Below are 22194 nucleotides of genomic sequence, written 5' to 3' on the forward strand. Positions count from 1 at the left end.
TTTAGGAATCCCTATTTAACTTCTATATCTAGAAATTATAGGGAGCTGTTACAAATAAAACTCATTTTAATGAAATGTCATAAAGTGTAACTTTAATGCAATTCTCAGCACTTGATGTTTTCTGGCTGGTTTTAAATCTGTTATTTTGTGTGCATGAGTTTCAAATAACTAGAAACAGTAAAGGCACTTAAAGGAATTCCAAGGGATGCAAGGAAGACTAAATTATCTGAATTTAAATATCTTTCTTAGTGGTCATGAGGGGAGTTGTTTTGTTTGTAAGTTGAAGAGGAGCACATGCTATTTGTTGTAATTCATTATTTTATATGCTTTTCCCTACTTTGTCTTTGGGGTCATTGCTTTTAATTTCCTTGTCATGACTCCATGACTGTCACAAATGTTAATGATCTTGAAATTGCAGGAATGATGTAGAGATAACTATGTCACCCTTTTTTTCTCCCCCGATTCTTACTGGAGGTCCAAATAATTTTATGTTCTGTGGTAGCTCAAAAAGTAGGCACACAATTTTCATTTAGTTTTTGTTTTGAAAAATGCATGATCTATGATTTTGCAGTTCTAGCAAATGAAGGAAGTTTTAGGCTGCATAATTTCCAAAGTATCTCACATGTCGTTCTTATAAAGTGATCTACTTAATCTACTTAACTTCCATAGAAACATGGAAAAGTTAAAAATTGTGGTGGCTCTCTGACAGGTCTTAGTCGTGGTAACAGTCTTGCCTGCCAACTTTTATTGCAAAATTGGGATTCTCTGAAAAAAATTAACAACTGGATTCTGCCTATCATTGAAAAGCAACAGCAATACTTGTCTTTATTTTTAGTTAGTCTGTGTTCAAATGGTGGACCATGAGGGAGATTTTGTCCTATTGTGGGAGACCTTTTACACATGACTGCAGAGACTGTCTATACTACATTATGCACATCAATAAATATCACATTCACTTAAAAAATATTGACAGCACAAGTTAAAGTTAAAATAAATATTCTGGCAGTAGTTTTGGTATCTACTTTCTCCCCATAAACTATTGTTATGATCCAATTAGTATGTGATGCCTCTGCCCAAACTGAGGTGCAAATGAGACCAAATGCCGAAGTCAAAAATACAAAAAGTAGTTACCACCCATGGATCCAGCAGCATCCTTTCTTCACCCTGGGCTTCTCAGTGGTGGGTTTCCCAGAGTTGTTCTTCTGGGGGTAATACCTTTATACAGACCAAGCTCCAGGCATACTTGGTGCTAATAATGCCAAGGTTGTGGATTCAATCCCTGTATGTGCCATTCACTGAAAAGTTGGAGTCAATGACCCTCATGGCCTCTTGCATCTCAGGATATTCTGTGATTCTGTGTATGAGCTGTTGTTTCACCATTTGCCACAGTGGGAACTTTTGCCTGGATACATTAACCAGGATGGACTAACCAGACTGTACCTCTGTCTGGCCTGGAATCAGCATCTTCATGTTGCAAATTTCTCCCTTCTGGGCTCACTGAAGTTCCTGCTGTGGTGGCTTATTTTATGGCAAGTTCCTTCTGTGGCCTCCACAGTGTTTTGAGAGGCATCTGCACTCTTTAAGTCCTTAGAACTATTAAAAAGAGCAATATCTTAATTGGTAATATCCTGCCACATAACAGGAGACATGACTACAAAATCTAAGTAGGCCTTATCTGATAATTGCTCATCTTTTTCTGATCTTTATAATCTTTAAGACTTATTTTTGATAGAAATATTTGAATATGTTTGACCATAAAAAAGCATCGGGAAACCCCAGAAAATTATTTTATCTAAACGTTGTTCTTTTGTAGGCCTTAACTAGATGAGTGACTAATACCTAACATGAGCATAATAAACCTAATTGAATAACAGTATTTTGAAAGCAAGACCATTTCTTCATTAGATAACTGTCACAAACTAATTCTATTTTAAACCTAAGAAAGATTGACTGTGTGCTCCTTTTCTTAAAATTCACGCATTTTAGATTTGTTTCTGATATATAATTATTTCTTTCATGATTAAAAAAAATCCTATTTCTGTATAGAAAATTAGGCTCAAATGTAATTAATATTTTAAATTCTGACAGAGACTATAATTACTGGTTTGAGGTATTTAAAGTGACTTCTTAATTTTAGTAAAGAGATAACTCATATACCCAGTACTATTTTATAAATCAGAGCTGATTCTGTGGAAAGAAAAGCATGAATCCAAAACCTGTTTATTCTCTCGAGACTTCTATGTTATTTTGGCACCTGAAATGGGTGATGTTTGAGTGATGCACCAGCATAGGTCACAGTGATCCTTTTCCACTGTGCTGGAATTAGGATTTCTTCACAACCTGTTTATCATTAGACCTCTGACTCAGTCTGTGCTGCAGTAGTTTGCTTTCAAAAACTACTGGTGAAACATAGTGTGATAGAGGTGAAAAGTTTATTCAAACAACATGTGACATTTCTGTCTTTACTTAACCTACCTATGGAGTGGATTGAATTAAAAAAACAGTGGATGGGTTTTATAGGGGGCAGTCTTTTTGCGAAGTTGATTTTTCAAAAATTAAGAAGTGTTAGTATGTAAGTTACTCATGAAAGCTTAATTCAGTCTCTGTGCACAAATTCATTAGCATAGCCTTTAATTACACAGTCACACAGTATTTCCCTTAGGCTCCCTGCCTCCTTCATTGCACTGGATGAATGGTGTCTTGAGTATGTGGCAGCTGTTTAATATTTTTAAGTTCATCATTCAAGTGTTGGCCTTTGCCTTATTTACTGCAGTCTTTTGAAGCCTGAAATAAGTACACAATTATTCTCTATCAGTTTCAATATATATAATCTTTTTTTAATGATAACAACAATTACAATAATTGTAATTATAAAAATTGTAATACTTTCTTCTCCACTTCAAGAGAAAAAAATATCCTAGCATCATATGTGGAGAAAACGGGATAAGAATAAATCAGAATTAGTGGCAAAACTACTGTAATAACTTCTTATTGCATGATGCACAACTCAGGTTTTATTTCTCCTAACCAAACTGCAATATTAGGTGATGCCTTTTATCTCTCATGTACTTTTCTGTTGTTTTTTATTGCTCAGGTACCAGGATCTCCTCCTAGACGCTCCAGAACTTAAATACCCATGAGAGATGACCACATATTAAAATTGTGGTTTTTCCTTCTTTCCAGGCTTATACATTAATTGCTATTATGCATTTAATGGTGTTAACATTTATATCACATCACAGCCTCCAACTTCTTAGATTCTCCTCATCACATATTTAACTGCAACAGTCTGCTCTTGTCTCCAGGTGTCTAGAAGGACATTTTACTAGTTAGTTTCACTTCCCTGTAGAAAATATCTCAAAAATTTTCATCTCAAGCTATAGTCTAACTCTTTGAACAAGAGTAACTTACATAAATAAAACTGTGTTCATCCATAAAACTAGTGTTTAAGAAATTGCTATAAATAAATTTATTCCATCCACATTTTCCCAACAATAATCCTTTATGTCTTTTTTTTTTTTTTTGTTATACAGACTTAACACCTAGCTATCAGTATACTGATCTTCTTGCTGGGCAGTACCCTTTAGGCCAAAGGAATTCTGCTTCCTTTGTATTGTAGTATCTGTTAGTTTGCCTGAATGCTTATTTCTCAGACCGAGCTTACAGTTACATTATCAAGGAGTAACACATTGTCCTAATAGGTCATGATAGCTCCTCCCAAATTAGTTGTTCATCAGGTGTTTTTCAATAACTCCCAGAACAGTCTTCTCCATAGTTTTCCCAGGCACTGAAGTGAGACTGACAGTAGCTTCCAGGGTCTTCCTTCTTGACTTTCCTGAAAACTGGGATGCATTAGCCAGCTCCCAGTCAACTGGTGCCTCTCCAGGCTCCTAAGAAGATTCAAAAATCGCTTAGAGAGGTTTCCCCATGACATCTGTCATTTCTTTGATTGTTCTCAGATGAATCCGACTGGGATCAAGATGGAACAGCAGATCCCACACAAGTTTGGAGTTTGCTGGGAGTTTATCATACTCCCAGTCAAGTTCCCCTAGCTCAGGGCAATGGAAAATCCATAACCCATAACTGTGACTGTGGTCACAGGGGTTTTCAGAATGAGAGGAGGAGACGAGAATGTTGACTCCACGACCAGAAGGCTTGATTTATTATTTTATGATATATATATATATATTACATTATAACTATACAAAAAAGAAAAGGAAGGAAAAGGTTTCTTCAGAAGGCTGCTAAGCTAAAAATAGAATAGGAAGAATGAATAACAAAGGCAGCTCTCTCGGACTCTGTCTGAGATAGCTCGGTCTTGATTGGCTATTAATTATAAACATTGAAGAGGGGCCAATCACAGGTGGACCTGTTGCATTCCACAGCAGCAGATAATCATTGTTTACATTTGTTGCTGAAACTTTTCAGCTTCAGCAGGAAAATCTTAAAGAAAAGATTTTCACAAAAAGAGGTCTGTGACACATAACCAGTGTTTAAGGCTGAAGCAAAAAAAACATGGACCATCCCTGTCTTGTCTATGCCCCTGTTTTTCAGGTGATTGTCTTGCTAGAACTGGATGATGTTATTTTTCACTACCTTTTGCTATCAATGAATTTTAAAAAACTCTTTTAAATGTCCCACATATTTCTGGCCAGATTCATCTCTAATTGAGCTCTGGCAACATGAATTTTCTCCCTGCAGTGGAGGGTAGCCTTTCTGTATTCCTCCTATGTCACTTGACCTTGCTTTCACAGACAATACACTTTATTTTTTTCGCCTGAACCCCAGAAGATTCCTGTTCGACCAAGTGAGCCCTCTGCCTTGCATGCTTGACATTTTGGAATTGCCTGCTCCTGTGCACTAAGGAGGTGGCTTTTAAAAAGTGACCAGCACTGATGAATTTCAGCAACTTCAAAAGCATCTGCTCTTCTTATGTTCAGAGGTGAAGATTTTCCTGATAGATTTCCTCTAGCCACTGGAGATTATAAACCCAACTGCTTTATTGTTCCTATAGAAAATATGGTCATCAATCACAACTTGACCCAGGAACCTGTTATGATCCCACTTCTGACCCCAAAATAATGTTAGAGTAAGATTATTAAGAGATGCCTCTGCCCTAATCAAGGTGCAAACAAGACCACATGCCAAAGTCAATAGTAGAGATTTTACTTAACAATAAATGTGGGGTAGCAAGATAGATAGGAAGAGAAGAAAGGAAGGGGGGAGAAGAGAAAGGAAAGAGTAGGGGGAAGAGAAGGGGAGTGAAGGACAGAGTTGTGGGGACAGAGGGAAGGAGGAGAGAAGGGGAGAAGAGAGGTAGAGAGTGTATAAACAAAAGATACCACCATCTGGGTTCTTGCAGCATCTCATCAGCCCTTCTTCTTCTGGTCTTCTCAGTGGGGAGGGGAGGAGGGAGGGAGCGGCTCTTTTATACAGTCTGAGTCCCAGGTATCCACAGAGTGTAAATGCTGCTCCCACAGCTTTGGCTGATGTGTATAAGGACTTGCTTACTTTCTCACATTTTGGTATGATGGGAATTTTTGTCCAGACAGGGTACCCAGATTTGCCTCACCAGGTCTGGCATCTTCTTGTCGTTGCCATCTGTGCTTTTCCCACAGTTTACACAGTAGAATTTTGTCCAGTGTGCTAATTCCAAACCTTCTCCTCTGTTGGATCTGGTATTAATGCTTTCCTTTTTGCCATCTGTGCCTAAATTCCTGTATGGTGGCTTATCTTATAGTGGCTTATCTTTGACAGTACTTGAGACAGTTCATTGTGCTCTTCAAATCTTGACAGAGCCCCTCTCTATTAACAAGCAACAAATCAAAGAGAACATTTTTCCTGATCAGCTCCTTTAGTACCTGTATCAAGAAATTATCAACCAGATGCTCTAGGAATGTTCTGGAACTGTTTCCATCAGCTATGTAGGATTCAAAGTTAATATCTGGCAAGTTGAACTCCCCAACTTCAGTTTGATTGCAGAGACAGCCTTGATGCTTTATCAGGACCTCGTAGCAGTAGCCAAAACACTTGAGGGTCATCAACATGTTCTAGCTACCAATACAAAGCACAGCCCTATGAGATCTGCTGAGGGGAAAGGTGACTCCATTCCAGCCATACCCAATACACTTTACACTGCTTACTCTTGGTGTAGAAAGTCTGTCTTGCACTTTTTTCTCCTGAGATTTTTCCATGTCAAAATTGAGATTAGTTTATTCTGCTGCACCAGAAAACAGCTTGTCCTCAAGTTACATTCTTAGACAATTCTCTTTGGAGTATGTTCACCAAAATGATAGCAAAGAGAGGATTTAATTCCTTCCTGGAAGAGAAATATACAGGAAAAATTTTCATTGTTCTGAAAAGCATGAGCTCATAGAGGAAGCAAATAATTTGCTGATTCTTGTCTTACATAATAAAAACCAAACTATGCTGCTGCTGATTATTTCACTGCAGGTGAAATCATGCAATACATTTTTCTTTTCTTCAGTAAAAAAAGAGTTTTAAAATGCTCTATTGTAGCACTTAGTGAATATTACAGAAGCCTAGCCTAAAACTTGCTGCACAATATTTGTTACATTAGGATACAGTACAACTATGTTTATTTTACTTTGTGTTTTGGGCATCTCCATAAATATTTTATCACGACATGCACATCTTTAGTTTTAGTTTAGTGTTAGCATTCTTTTACTGCTTTACCTAATGTCACTGTGCTGACCTTCAGCAGCCTAACTCCACTGTAACTTAAGTTTTAAGGTTGGAAATAAATATTATTCACCTTTATTAGGTACATTTAAAAAACAATTTCTAATGTAAGAATATTTATTGACTTCCTAGCTTTTTTCTAGTGGAGGAAGAAATTCCTATGTGTAATTTAACAAGAAGCCTATTACACTGTAGAACATCAACTTGTAGTAAATATCTTTCAAGACATTTTCTCTGAGTTTTTGTTTTGCAAGCTTTCTTTCAAATGTCTTGTGATGTTTTCAGTCTCTGCATTAGCTTAAAAGTAGCATAGTGACATTTTTGCAGGAACAACTGTTATTTTCAGGAAACTGTCCAGTACTAACGAGGTGATCTTTGGATCATTGAAACTGTGGGCTCTTTTTAATATAATACATGGAAGAGTGGAACTATAGAATAGCAGATGATGCAGTGAAAGAAGTACTACTTTCTGACCATTTATGGCAGGGCAATAATCAAGTGTTGCATGATAAAATTTTCCTATAGTGCTAGTTAAAAACTTTCACTAAATATGATAATGTAAAAGAGCAGATTGTAAAGGCAGTGCAAGCTATAGTTCTTGCATGAGATTGGAAAGTAAACAACAATTTTTATCAGCTTCAGGTTGAACATCGAATTCTGCCAATGAGAGTAATTCCTGCATAATTGCTGTTTTGTTCTAAGAGTTTGATGATTTGTTGAGGCCCAGGTGTATTTTATTTGCTGGCATATCACTTGGAATAATAAATCTATAATTATCTCCATCTACTTTGCAGGCAAAACTCATGCTGTACTCATAGTGTTACAGCAGAGTTGTTAGACTACCTTGCCAGGAAATCATGCTCTTTGAGTCAGAAACAGTAAACAAGAAACTATAGTTGCTCTCTGGACTCATAATATTTATCACTGCTTCAAAATCAATGAAGATTCTGAGAAAGATAACAGATTTCTAACTGCTGTTTAACTTCATTTTTTTCACTTCATAATCTGTATTTTAGTTTTGTATGTAAATGAAAATGGTAATAGGCAGCCTAAATAAAGTTTATGGCCATCAGGCTATTCCCATTGTCATTTGCTTGAATCCTGTCAACTCAGCTATCAAGTGATGTATGCCCAATTTGAATAAAAATTTTTGCATCTTCAAGTTTTCTGACATAAGTCTTTAAATACATTTTTTTTTCAATAACATAGAATGGCTTAGCTTGATATTTCCTGAATTACATGAACTTTTTGTTCTCTTTCTTATCAGATTGAATGGAAATTCCATTAACAGAGACTATGAAAAATGAGGTCATTAGACCTAAAACAAAGACATTTTATTGTGTATCAAGAAAAATTAAAATGTTAATGAGCTATTATAATTGAACTATTACTATTGAATATGTTTTGAAACAGTCTGAATCAGTCCTTTTGTTTTCTGTGATCTTAATTTCTCTTATATTTCTGTTTCAATAAGTAACATCACTATTTATATTCCAAGTTGTATAAGCCGCCAGTAAGGTTCAGTACAGGTTCAGTACAGCAAGGGGATGGACATGAGAAAGAAAAACAAGAAGAGGAAGAAATGAGGTGCTTCAATATTTTTTAATGTGGTTATGTTCAGTGTCCTGTAGTTGATTTAAAGCTTATAGGTTAGAAAAACATTATACAATCCATTAAGTATCTTTATAATTTAGAAGCCACACTTTTAGGTTCAGTCATTATTGATTTTTATTTTTAAAAATTTAATAATCAATTGGATGTACATGCAATTTGGAATGCTATACTTTCCTCTCATGCTCTTTAGGTATTTCTTAGTATTTTATTTTGTGTGCAAATATGGACTTAAAGCAGATCACATGCAACTTATAGATAAATTTATTTCAATACATGGACTGAAAAATTTACTCTCATCCTCACATCGAACTTTTTCCAATATTTTAATATTACAGATTGGACACAGTCACAGTGGTTATCTTTCTGGTGTAGAGGGGGAATTCCTGTCTAAATTTTATTTATTCTAATCCTATCCATATGCAAATAAATTCTTTTCTCTGATTTGTATACTTTAACCATAATAGAGAGTGAAACAATAAAACATATTATTGGCAAAACCAATTCATTGCTGTGAGGTTGAATCATAATTTCCTAAGTAAGATAAGAACTAATTTAATTACTCTTTACAGTTTAGTAAGAGTTTAACTGGTTTTTTGGGCTGAAGTTATCTGTGCTCAATGGCTATCTCACTTGAAGTGCTTATGAGTAAATTCAAGCAAAACACTTTAGTATCTTTAAATACCATGATTTCAGGAAAATGCAAAAAAACAAACAAACAAACAAACAAAAAAACACCCTGATAACCTTTTTGATAAGTTCTGACTTTCTTGCACATTGAATCGGTGACCTGAAATTTGGCAAGGGGATATCTAACCAGATTGAGTTTGTAAAATATGATTTGCATAGGCTTACTCACTTGTTTGAGAGGATTTAGCTTACAGAAACTGAAATCCCCAAGAGCTTAGTCCAAGCTGCAGTGTTATCAGAGCTCCTAGCAAGGTTTCTGTCTCTTATTATGACTTTATTTTTTGAGGTGTAGGGGGTGTGAGAGCATTCCATTTGCAACTTGGAAAAAGTCTACATTCGACAGCCAGGTTTAGATGATATTTATATGCATCTCTGTGCTGGATAACCTTGGCTGACTGCAATATGTCCACGAAGCTGCTCCCACTCCCCCTCCTGAGCAGAACAAGGGAAGAAAATAGGATAAAAAACTCATGGGTTGAAATGAAAATGGAAAATAACTTACTAGTTACTGTCATAGACAAACAGACTTAACTGAAAAAAGTTTAATTTGATTTATTGCCAAATAAAAACAAAGTAGGATAGTAAAAAGTGAAAACAAAACTAAAAAATTTCCTCTGCCTTTTCTTTATCCCGGATTCCACTCCTTTATTCCAACCTCTTCTAACTTTTCCTTCACCTGGGCAGTAAGGGTGGATCGGGAATGGGGAATGGGATTTGTGGCCAGCTCATAACACTTGGTCTTTGCCACTCCTTCCTCCTCATGCTCTTTCCCTCATTCAGTGTGGAGTCCTTTGCGTCATCTGTAGTTCTCTTAGAGCTGCTCTAGCATGTGTCTTTTCCATGGGGTGTGGTCCTTCAGGAATGGACTGCTCCACTAGCTGCAGATCCTTTCAGGGCTTATCCCCTTGCTGCAATGTGGGGCCATCCACAGGCTCCAGAGAGATCTCCGTGTGCTGCAGACAGACAGACAGACAGACTGCTTCCCAGTGACCTTCACCACGGGCTGCAGGGGAATGCCTGCTCTGACACCTAGAGCACCTCTTCTGCTTCCTTCTCTGACCCTCATGTTTGCAGGGCTGTTTCTTACATATTTTTATCGATCTTCTGTCACAGTTGCTTTGCAGCATTTTTTTACCCTTCTTAAATATGTTATTACAAGGGCACCACCATTGTTTCTGGTGGGTTCAACTTTGACCAGAAGTAGGTCCTTCTTGGAGCTGGCTCTGCCCATCATGGGAGCAGCCTCTTCTCACAGAGGTCACTTCTGCAGACCCCTGACTACCAAAACCTTGTCGCCTAAGCCTGGTACAAATATATTAAATTACTTTTGGAGCAAACCTGCTTTGTGTTCATAGCATTGTTCTGGGAGCTGTGTGTGTGTGTGTGCGTGTGTGTGTGTGTGTGTGTGTGTTTGTATGTGTTTGCCAGAGAATAGTATTTGTTCTGTGTTTTGGGATTGGGGTTTTTTGTGTGTTTGGTTTTAGTCTGTTGTAGCCTCCTTTTGGAAAGATAGTTGCCTGGGCTCAGAAGGGAATAACTGATTGAACTAGAAAGAAGTAGGTTGAAGGATCATGGGACCAGAAGCTTAGGAAAGAAAGCAAGGCACATAAATAAGTCTTGCTAAATGTTTCTCTAGAGACTTTCCTTTTTGCTCTGTTCCACGACCTTCTAAAAAAGGCAAAAGCAAGGTGGAACTAACAGTCTTACATCACGACTAGATGTTTAGCTCAGCAAAACTGAAAAAGTTTAAATGACAATAAAGTTGGTACCAAATTAAAACCTTGGTAGTGATCTATAGTCACATGTGTATTCAGAACATGGAACCATTATGAAAGGTATCAGAGGACAAATGTATTGATTGCCATTAAGGAAGAGTTGCAGAGCTGGTGCAGGTTGCCTTGATCAATAGATTTGAAAGGGTCAACAGATAATATACTAGCTGCAAATAGATTCACTGTTGTCACAGACCAACTCGGTAGGTATCATGGATACATTCTTTTATATTAGCTTCAACAGTCTTGGGTTTGGACTTCTATCTGCACACATTTACCATTAAAGATGAAAAAGAAGAGCACTATTTATAGCAAAAATAGTCTGTACAATGCTGACTCCCATATTGCCAGAAAAATATTTCTTGAATTAGTTCATTTTCATTTATATGTTCTTCGAAAGCATACTGACAGTTGGAGAGAAAGCTATTTAGTCTAGTGGAACATTTTGTTTTCCCAAAGATTTTCTTAACTGGAGTGAAAGGCCTTAGTCAAATCATCAATGACACAAATGAGATTCCTCTTACTCATATTATTAAAGCAGGGTATTGCATGTTCTTATCATAACCTAGAATACTTCATAAACATCAAAGAAACACATTCTCTACAGCTGAATCTCTTTAGGATGATTAACAACATGCTTTCATTTTATTTAGTCTAAGGAAGAAAACCAGTCTTCTTTTAAAATGAGAAAGGCCTCACCACTTAAATAAAAATGATTCAGACACAGTAATTATAGAATTTGTCTAACTGCTAATAAATGTATTTTAGTCTTAATTTTACCTTGAAAATTATTTCGGACATTTCTGCATATGGTGACTACCCATTCATTTTGGTTTTTTTCCTTTTGACAAGTCAAGCAGTAGCCACTCGTCTAAGGGATATTCTGTGTATTCGCATTGAAACTGTTCATGTAAAGGATTGCAGATTTAGATAAAATTCCTTACTATTATTTTTCCATTTATTATTCACTGAGATTGTCTAGTGTCTGTAGTTCCATAAGGAAAGCTAGTAATGTAGTAGTCTGCCACTAAAAGTTATGTGAGAACTGCTGAAATTCATAGATATTTTTTCTCTTTAACAAAACTACTTTATTTTTTGAGGTTTAACTATGTGATATCGCACACCAGAATATCAAACTGCATTTTAAGTTTTAAATTTGCAAAGTTACATGAAATGTTCTTCAAATTATTCAGTGATCCATCTTTGGTCCAACTAAAGTCAGGTATATTGAGGAAAAGTCATCCTGAATTAGTTAACTATGCCCTGATGTAGCTGCTTCAGATTGAATTAGCTGCATAGTGAAAGCAAATATAATATTCCTCCTTCCATCCCATTGTCTTGGTTCTTGGTAGAGGGAGATTAGCTGAAAAATAAACGTGATTGATTAAAAGCTCTAGTGTTTGGGAAGCAAAGGGGATTGAAGAGGCAGACAGGAATGTAGAGATACATATACACACCAGTTTCAGAAGAACACAATGTCTCTCTTGACATGCATCTTCACATCAAAATTATACTGAAAAAAAGCAAGTATTGCTTCAATATGACTGAAGGAGGAAGACCATAGTGACAGGATTTGGGACAGTATAGTTATGAAGGCAACAGAAATCTTTGAGGCAGCATAGATTAAATACAAACATTGCTGCTAATTCTCACAACTTTAACTGAAATTCTTTAAGAGATAAAATACCAGCTGTTTTTGCAAGCAAATATGGAATTAACAAGATACTGTGATTTAGAAGTGATTTATTAAAAATATGGATATTGATCTAGTACAATATCCAACTGTGATGGACAGACTCTCTAACAGTTTAAAGTTAGAATGGGTACGTTTATTGCAATGCTGGGCAGCGTGCAGGATAGCCCCCATATACACACCACAGTTTACAGGTGATTACAGAGTCCTTTTATCTGTACAAGTATTGAATACCCAAAACACAAATACATATTCATAACTTTGGTACATCCCATTCCCTGCTTCTTGTGGTAAATAGTTAAGCATGCACAGTTTGTTTCTTTAAATGGATCAGTGGTCCCTTTAATGAGGAGGGGTCCCAAAATGAGGAAGTAAATGAAGTCTTCCTGGTTGTGACCTTTCTACATTTTCAATGAAAATATGACAAATGAACCCTTGGTAGAACTCCCATTCCCATCTTTTGGTTTCAGAACAGAGGAGGCCTACAATTGTCTTATGTTCCTAAAAGCTATTTATGTTTCTATATTCTTCATTATAAACCCAGCTAACCAAACATTATGTTGACAAGCAATCAATTGTTAGTTAACCACTAACTCTTAACTTCATCAAGGCCTACCCATTTATTTTAACTTCAATAAAGCTATCTCTAACTAAAACCTCATCTCCTCTAAAATCCCTAAATTCCTTAAAGATTATGCCTCAGAAGTATTTCAACAAAAATTTAGGAAATACTCCAGTTTTTGTTCATTTTTTATATGAATGAGAAGTCTCACAGTGTGATTAAATTGTTTGTATGGATAGAGTTCTACATAACAGTTTGTTTTCTAAATCTAAATTAAGCGAGTAACTTATGTTATTGGAGGTGCAGTTATTATTTAAAGCCAGGCCAGCTTATTTCTGGCTGACTAGTAAATAACTCAACTTTAGATATGGAACACAGTCCTGAATAGGAAGAGAAGGAATATGTATGTCCATAAAATCTGTAAGTACCTCAAATATATAACAGAACGTAGTCATGAAATATATTATGGTAGTAGTAGAAAACTTCAGATAAATTATGGAGTAAAAATCATGTTGATATATCTGCTGTCCCTCTGAAAAATCTATTGTCATGAAGAATGGCTGTAACTTGTTTTCTTTATACTAGAAATGTTGAGTGTTTGTGATAGACTTAAAATGTTACTTTTAATGGTGTCTGCCATTGTTTTCTTACTTCATTCTCAGAGGATCTTCATCTGACTTTTCTATTAGAAAAATTATCCTCCTTTACTTTATTATCCCCATTTTTTTCTTTGTGAAATGATCACATTCTGGCTCATCAATTTATATGATCAGGAAATGAGAAGTACCCTGACAACTGGCACTGTTCAGCAAGGGCATAGAGAGTTATCACCACCTACATAGTAAGGAAAGAATAACTCTGTTTTTGTAGCTTTCTTTCCTCCCCATAGAATTTGAGCAGAATAGAACTGACCCTATACCCTTGAATGGCTGTTCTGTATAGCACATTATAGAAAAAACATTAATTCATATAGGGAAAAGACTGTGTGCTTAAATCCTCCTCATCATCTCCTTTCCTCCCTTTGCATACCTGTTTCTCCTGTAGGAGGACCCAGGACCACAGAGAAGGTGCTGGGATGCTGTATTGGGTGTCTCACCTGGAGCAGTCAGGCACAGATGGAGTTTTCTCATAGTTTGGCTACAGGCATCATTCCATTCTTTTTGCATTTAAAAACAATGCAAGATTCATTCCCTATCTTTACACTTCCCAATTGCAAAAAATAGCCCCACTACATATTACACAAGATTCTTCTTCCTATCTTTTAGGCAAACAAGGAAGGAAAAAAGAAAATAAATATAAAATAAATATAAAACCTATTCTGGTCAGAATTGAGGGTGAGAAAATCACACTAGTTGTTCTGGGTAAAAATAGTGGTTAAGATGAAACAAATTTTTTATATACCTGGATTTCCCAGGACTGGAATCTGTAGATAAAAATCTGATCATTAGAAGGAAATAAGGGTATTGATAACCTTTAAAATACAACTGAAAATCACATGGAAATATACATTTTATTCTTTCACAAATGCACTTTCATGCTTTGTTTATAAAATTACTCACACTTTACAGTAATAGGTAATACACAAAGCTATCTCTTTTACTTGAAGATACATACAAATAGTATAATATTTAGGAGAAGAACTGTTAAATGATTCAAATTTCTGTTTGTTTATAGATACCTAAACCCTATTACAAATAAATGTAACCAATCTCCAATCTATTACCATGTAGATTGGTAAGAATTGTCTAAGACTGCTGAAATTGGTCCAAAACTGTTTGTCTGATATGTATCTTTATGTTTTTTGAGTATACATACTATGAAGACCCATGGTGTAATTTACATTATTTATTCTCCTGGTTTATACTGAGAAATGTATATGTTCTTCATTCATGAGTTATTAGTTTTTATTTTCCCAATTTCTGATTTATCTGTGCCTTTTCTCCTTAATATTTCAGTTTGAATTTTCAGGATAAGATAGATGATATGTTGGATTGATTCCAGCTGAATGCCAGGTGCCCACCAAAGTGGCTCTATCATTCCACTCCTCAGCAGGACAGGGGAGATTAAACATAACAAAAGGTTTATGGGTCAAGATAAGGCCAGAATTGCCAGTGACCATGGGATGGAAAACAGTCTTGACTTGGGGAAATTAATTTAATTTTTTGCCAATCAAAATCAGAGTAGGATAATGAGAAATGAAGAACGAAATGTTTAAACATTTTCCCCCTGGCCCCCCTCCCCCCCAACTTCTCCCTTCTTCTTGGCCTTAACTTTATTCCAGAATTCTCTCCCTTCTCCCTCTCAGTGGCACAGCAGGACAGGGAATGGGACTGCTCAGTTCATCACACACTGTCGCTGCTGTTGCTTCCTCCTCATTGGCAAGGACTCCTCACACCTTTCCTCTGCTCCAGCAGAGGAAATTCCCATGGGGGAGCAGAATTCCACCAACTTCTCCAGTGTGGGTTCTTCCCACAGGCTGCAGTTCTTCTCAATGTGATCCACCATGGGTCCCTTTCAGGGGCACAGTCCTTCCACTATCAAAACCTTGGCACGCAAACCTAAAGATCATTATAATAACACTGGTTCCTTGGCCTTTGCCAGCAAAAGTAACTCAAATTGCCTCCCTTAATTGAGATATTCAGGAACTGTCTGGACACAATCCTGGGCAAAGTGTCTGCTTGAGCAGGGAGGTTGGACCCGATGACTCACTGTGCTCCCTTCCAGCCTTACCTATTCTGTGATTCTGTGAAATATATGATGGCCTATTTTTCTAAATTTTTAAATAAGAAAATCCTGCACTGGGAATATAAGCGCAACAATTTCACAACTAAGTTAGATATATGTATTCAGTAATGTGTATATAAATTGTGCATACCATGGTATTTCAAAGTGAGATTACATAAATTTTTAATGTATTATCTTGAAAAATGTCAGTGTATTCACTATATATGGTGGTGAATGTCTGTAGCTTTTGCATAAAGAATTCAAATATCAAACAGCAAGTTTTATTTTTTGAATTGAATACTTGAACTTTCTTTTCACATTCTAGTGTTTAGTTCCTCCAGTATTCTTTGTTTCAAAAAATACTTTGTAATGAATTCAAATGCTCTTTTACTAATGACTAAAAAAATCTAGTTGCGCGTCATATTTCCTTTGATGCAGTCAGTAGAACAAATAATGAGCATTGTTCTGAGATGTTGTTAAAGTAAATAATGTTTGGTCTTGCTTAGTGTTTCTCTGAAGGACTACAGATTTTGAATCTCTGCTGAAGTAATAACAAGTCTTCAGTATTGCCCTTTTCCAGTGTGCACCAGTGATCTCTTTTCTTTCAAAATTATTTTCCTTATAGGAATCACATTCTTATCTTTTATTCACTCTTGAGTTACAGGAACGGAAAGACAGACAAATTACCTCTTCAAACCCTAACTCCAGTGCATTTCTGTCAAAATGCATTTGTGTAGCAAGTGACCATTTCTTTTCCCCAAGGCCCCCTTAGTCACCTCCAAAATGGGCTTGTCCTTCACATGAAGAGAAGGGTAAAAGAAAGAAAAATCAACATCCCTATCTTGCTATACTAGGGGCTGTTGTAGCCTGGGCCTCTCCCTTCAGTACATCACTGGGTAGAAACCTGCAAAATCTTTCAGTGAGATATACAAAAGTAGTGTAAGGATAATTTAAAATGAAAGGAGATGGTTATCTTAATTTTCTTTATATTATTCTTTTACTCTTCCCTTAACCTCATATATTTTCTAGATATTTCTTGTTAGAATACTTTGGCAATTATTAAATTAATTCAATAGCTGTGAAACTGCTAAATGTATAGATTTTTTTTTAGGATAATTGCTTTTTTTCAAACTTAGTATTCTAAATAGTTTCAGCAGGAGTTTATCTTTTTAAAAAAGATGTCTTTGTAACATCACCAGAAATCATCCCTCGTTTTACTGTTAATGTCCTTCTTTGTGAAATAATTTCTGAAAACAAAAATGGATTTGTTTTCTATCTCAAAAAACTTAAAACACAAAATATGTCTGATTCATTGTTAACACATTTAACAATTTTATTTATTGGTAGAGGTTATTTGCCCTTTTTATAAGGCTACAATGAAATAAGGACTATTTACCATAAATAATATTATCATAAGGTGTTTTTTCCTTAGGCACAAATAGCAATAGTTATCTTTTGTATCACAGTGGTAATGATCACAGGAAAGCAAATATCCATCCTAGCCATCTCATTGTAGCTAACATAAAGTGCAAATCTCAAAAAGCAGAATGAACCATAAAAGAGATCAAAAACCAATACGTAACACTACAAAGTAACCAAAATGTAAAATAAAATACAAAAATGTGCTTAACCAACAAATTTACGTTTGACTTTTCAAGGTAGCTGATATATATTATAAACTTATTCCAATTACTTAGACTAATATACTACAGAAACAGTGTTTCTAAACTAAAATATACTCTATAACAATTTCTGCTGTGAATGGCACTTTTTTACGGCTGTATTGCATCAAAGAGAGCATAAAAATTACTAATACTTTAGTCCAACAAATACACTAAGCAATGGACTCTTACATGCAGTTTTATTGACAGGCATTGAAGTTATTTTCCTGAAAAGTAGCCCATATACCTTCTTCTTCTCTTCACAATTTGCTGCCTCACACTGACATTTCCAATTTTTCAGTTGTGGGGTTTTTTATGTTTTAATTATGGCATTAATAATTAAGCTGTCTGAAAATTTACTGTTTTACTGCTAATCGTAAAACAACAGTAAATTACTTCTGTTTATCATGAATGAATTATTTACAATGAGAGACTAGTATGAGTTTTTCAAGAAGAGAGGCTCTGTCAGGCTCTGAATCTAACTGCTTAGGAAGTTTTGAAACAAAATATGTAGTGCAGGGAAGCTGAAACACAAGTGGTAGAAGTAGCAGTAAAAAATCTGATTTTAATTTACTCCTTAGTGAATTAAAATAAATATTAATACACTTTGCTAAAATCATGCTATTTAAAATGTGATTATCTGACAAAAGCCCAGGAATCTGCTTGTTTTTTTTCCTCACAGCAGCAAAACCCCAAACAAAACAGAAACTCAAACTAAATTATTTCTGCTTCTGTGGAAAATTAAGTAATGACAGAAATAGTCTGTTTCAAATTCAGAGATGAACTGATGCTAATACAAAATTTAGAAAGTGTATAAAAGTGTTGCAAGTAATGCATCCAGAAAAGTTTTAAAAGTAAAGAAAGAAATATTTGCTATAAATTTAAATTAATACAAATGGAGTTTAGGACTGGTTTAATTAATTTAAATCTATTATTCATACAACATTTTGTTCAACTTGATTTTGTTTATGAAAGGAGATTCAGCATAAGGCTATGGATGTAATCTCTCAAATACAGCAATCACATAGAATTTTTTTCCCAAATAGCTCCTGTAAATGACTTTACTCTGCCTAACAATTTTTTGAATGCAGAGCAGTTCCTTTGAGTCCTAAAAAGGATAGTTTTGGTCAGCTACGTATCTTTACAAATTTGAGAAAAAAGCATGGAATCTCTTGCCCAGCTACATCAGAACAGAAGCCCCAAAAAGAGTAAATTGCAGTAGATATAAATACATTTACTGCCTGCATTTACTATACATTGTTTGAGAAAAGTACAGTAAGTTACATGATGTAGTCACTTGCTAGAGAACTAGTTTGTAGAATTCATTTGTATATAGAATATATTTGTTTTCCCAAATGAAATATGAAATTACTTCAAAACTTAGGATAATATTCCTCCACCAGGACAGCCTAGGAAAACTTTATATTTCTTTAGCAGTTAAAAACTGAGCAGTTCTGTAGATCTGACTTTAACAGTCCCATGAAAATTGATGTCAGGAGAGTAAGTTTGTGTGTTCTTTGGGATAGCTTATGTTGTTTCTTCAGGAAAGCTGTAACTTTTTTTTTTTTTTTTTGAGGTTTGTAATCTCAGGATAAATTGAACATGGGTTTTTTTGCTTTTATAATATTAAATTATATCAATCCTTTCATAGAACTGTTTGGAAAAAAATACAAATAAACCAAAAAGAAGTGTTCATGTTTCTTTGTGCTTTTTATTAGATTGTTTTCTTTTGTGGTTTTTGAGTTTTATTTATCCAAACAGAATAATAAAGCCTTTCAAAACTCTGTGGAGCATATTTTTAGATAATCTTCAAGTCTTTTTCAGTTTCTTGTTAAAATTGAATGGTCTTTATTTGCTGCGTGTCACATTTTAATTGTATTTAGAACTTTAATATCCAAAAGCTTTGAGAAATCAAGTGTATGCTGCTGAAAAGATTACCCTGGAAAAATTGTTTGAGTTAAAGTCAAAACACTTGCTATTCCGTTTTTACCTTGTACTCAAACTATCATATATGGAAATGTGAGAAAAAGAGAAAAGGCTTCAAGTCCTTTAAAGAGAAAACCTCAAACTATGGTACAGGGTGTTTGTTGCTGTAATAATGTAATAAAAATTACATGTAAATTTTTAGAAGATTCTTCCATGCCTGTAACCACTGAAAGTTCAAAAGAGGATGCAGCTTGTGAGAATATCATAGCTCTAATATTTATTGAATTAGTAATCATTCAGATTCCTTGCTGTCAAGACTACTGAGGTAAAATGTTATTTGACTATAGAGAAATTATTTTTTGGATATGTTTACATAATGTATGTGTATATAAATTTGTATATTTATTTATGTCTAGCCTCCTTTTATGCTGTGGGCAATTCTTTTGGTGCCACCACTCCCTTAACATGTCATTGGTACCTCAATTTGAACTGTATTGGAACATGCACAGTGTTTACACATTGGGGAACTGATCTCTGTTTCTATTTTTTAGAGTTCATGTTCTAGTAGCACTATTTTACTTAATGATATTATGGTTTAAAATTTTATGAAATAAAATAGGGCAGAAATACTTTTCCTCATATCCTTTAATTTTCAAGTATTTTATAAACACAAAGAGTTTTGATTTTTCTAATCCCTTGTAGTGGTTGAATTGTAGCCAACAACTAGGCCCAACACAACCACTCACTCATTCCCCCTTATGCAGAATTTCCTCCCTAAGAAGCTGGGGTATAAAATCAGATTCAGTGGTGCATTTTGACAGCTGTTCTTATGTAGATCATTTTAATTTGATTAGAATTTTCTACATGTCAGCATATACATGCAGCAAGTTTGTTTTATTCTTCTATGAATAAATCCCTTATTTATTTCAACAGAAATTGAAAAAGAAAGCTGTGGGGATCCTGGAACACCATTGTATGGTATTAGAGAAGGGGACGGATTTTCTAATCGTGATGTTTTAAGGTTTGAGTGTCAGTTTGGATTTGAATTAATTGGAGAGAAATCTATCATTTGCCAAGAAAACAACCAGTGGTCTGCAAACATACCAATCTGTATTTGTATGTACCACATATTTTCTTCTTATTATTTTTAAGGCATTGTGATAAGCTTTACTTATGGGTAATAATTATGGGTAATTATTTGTGTGATTGATTTCAGAGTTAGTAAAAAGCTATTAACTCTCCTGACAGGATGAATTTACTTTTTCTTAGCAGGTTTGCCTAATGTACATGCCCAAGGGACAGGTTCTAAAAATGTTAAAACATTTTTTTTCTCTTATACCAAGTCTTAAAGCAATTCTATTTATGTGCTTTGATATAGTGGTTTATTATTGGCTTTTTTTTGGTAGGATTCTGTTGATTTTATGATGTAAATTATGTATGATATAATTTTGATAGCCAGTCTGAAATTTTAATATATTTCCTTCGATTAGAAGTCACAGAATTGAAATCAAGAGTTTAAATTATTTACATTTCCCCCATGTATTTTATATAAATACCTATTAGCACTTAAATGATCATAAATATTTATAGCTCTCTTCCAGCAGCATTCTATAGGATAAGTAAAACATTTGCACTACATGGCATAAGTTATATTATATAGCACAGGTATATACAATGTTTTGATACTTTTTTGTGGCAGAACCTACCTTAACTTTTCCACTAAGTAGTATGGATCAAATATATTCAGAGTGCAATCAGTTGTTTTCATCTCTGCAACTCAATTTAATATGGCTCAGCTGAATTTATTGAATATAATATGTTATCCTGATAACAACAAAACATCTCATCTCTTTGAGGCTTCTTAATTTCTTGTGCCTCTGTATGAACAACAAATGATAAGGGCACTATTGACTTTCTGCCCCTTTAATGTGCTCCGTGGGAGGTCTGCTCATCTAAGCAGCTCCCTACGAGAGAAAATAAGTGGTGCCAAGTGATTGCTATCAAGAGTAAATTGTAAGGACTGACATGGATTTCCAATGCAACAAATATGTCCTGTATTTTTTGTGAGCTCTGCTTGAGAGTAGTTCTATTGAGAAAAAGGAAATATGAATATTGAAAAAACAACCTTCTTTCCAGATTCACATATCACCACAAATAATGGATTATTCCATTGAGTTACTCAGCGAGTTTTAAGATTTCTTGCAAAAACTTAGCACTAGAAAAGTCCTTATTGAAGTATTTTTAGTCCATTATCTAATTTATCTCTCCTTTTTTTGGCAGTTCCTTGTCTTTCCAATTTCACTGCACCAATGGGAACAGTTCTTTCACCAGATTATCCAGAGGGATATGGGAATAATTTAAACTGTATCTGGACAATAATTTCAGACCCTGGGAGTCGAATTCATCTCTCCTTTAATGACTTTGACTTGGAATCTCAGTTTGACTTCCTTGCAGTTAAAGATGGCGATTCTGTAGATTCCCCCATAATTGGAACATTTACTGGTGCTGAAGTTCCTTCCCATCTTACCAGTAATGGTCATATTTTGCGTCTGGAATTTCAAGCTGACCATTCAATGTCAGGACGTGGATTTAACATCACTTATAACAGTGAGTAATCTTATTTTTTTGTGTGTGTGTGGTTTTGTTTTCAACATACAGTCTAGGAGATAGGCTTAAGTATTTAAAAATGATGCTATGGTAATGCAGCTTCAAGTAAATCCTATATACCTAAAAATTCCTAATATATTTGTTTGGATTATTGCTCAAAGTATTGCTCTCATTTATGGCTTTAGAGATCATTGTGATAGGAATGTTTGGCAGACTGACAAATCAGGCCAGTTCCAAATTGTATAA

At 35.0% G+C, this 22194-nt stretch overlaps 1 protein-coding gene across 5 annotated transcripts in view; it reads left to right on the plus strand.

Moving 5' to 3' along the window:
- CSMD3 (CUB and Sushi multiple domains 3) overlaps positions 1 to 22194 on the plus strand; it is a 593532-nt gene that overhangs the window by 310470 nt on the left and 260868 nt on the right. For all 5 annotated transcript variants that reach the window (XM_064706591.1, XM_064706593.1, XM_064706594.1 and 2 more), the window contains 2 exons: positions 20275 to 20457; positions 21622 to 21948. In XM_064706591.1, coding sequence (XP_064562661.1) covers positions 20275 to 20457; positions 21622 to 21948 — 510 coding nt within the window. The remainder of the gene's footprint in view (positions 1 to 20274; positions 20458 to 21621; positions 21949 to 22194) is intronic.

The sequence above is a fragment of the Zonotrichia leucophrys genome, chromosome 2 (genome assembly GCF_028769735.1).
Source record: "Zonotrichia leucophrys gambelii isolate GWCS_2022_RI chromosome 2, RI_Zleu_2.0, whole genome shotgun sequence".
Taxonomy (NCBI): domain Eukaryota; kingdom Metazoa; phylum Chordata; class Aves; order Passeriformes; family Passerellidae; genus Zonotrichia; species Zonotrichia leucophrys.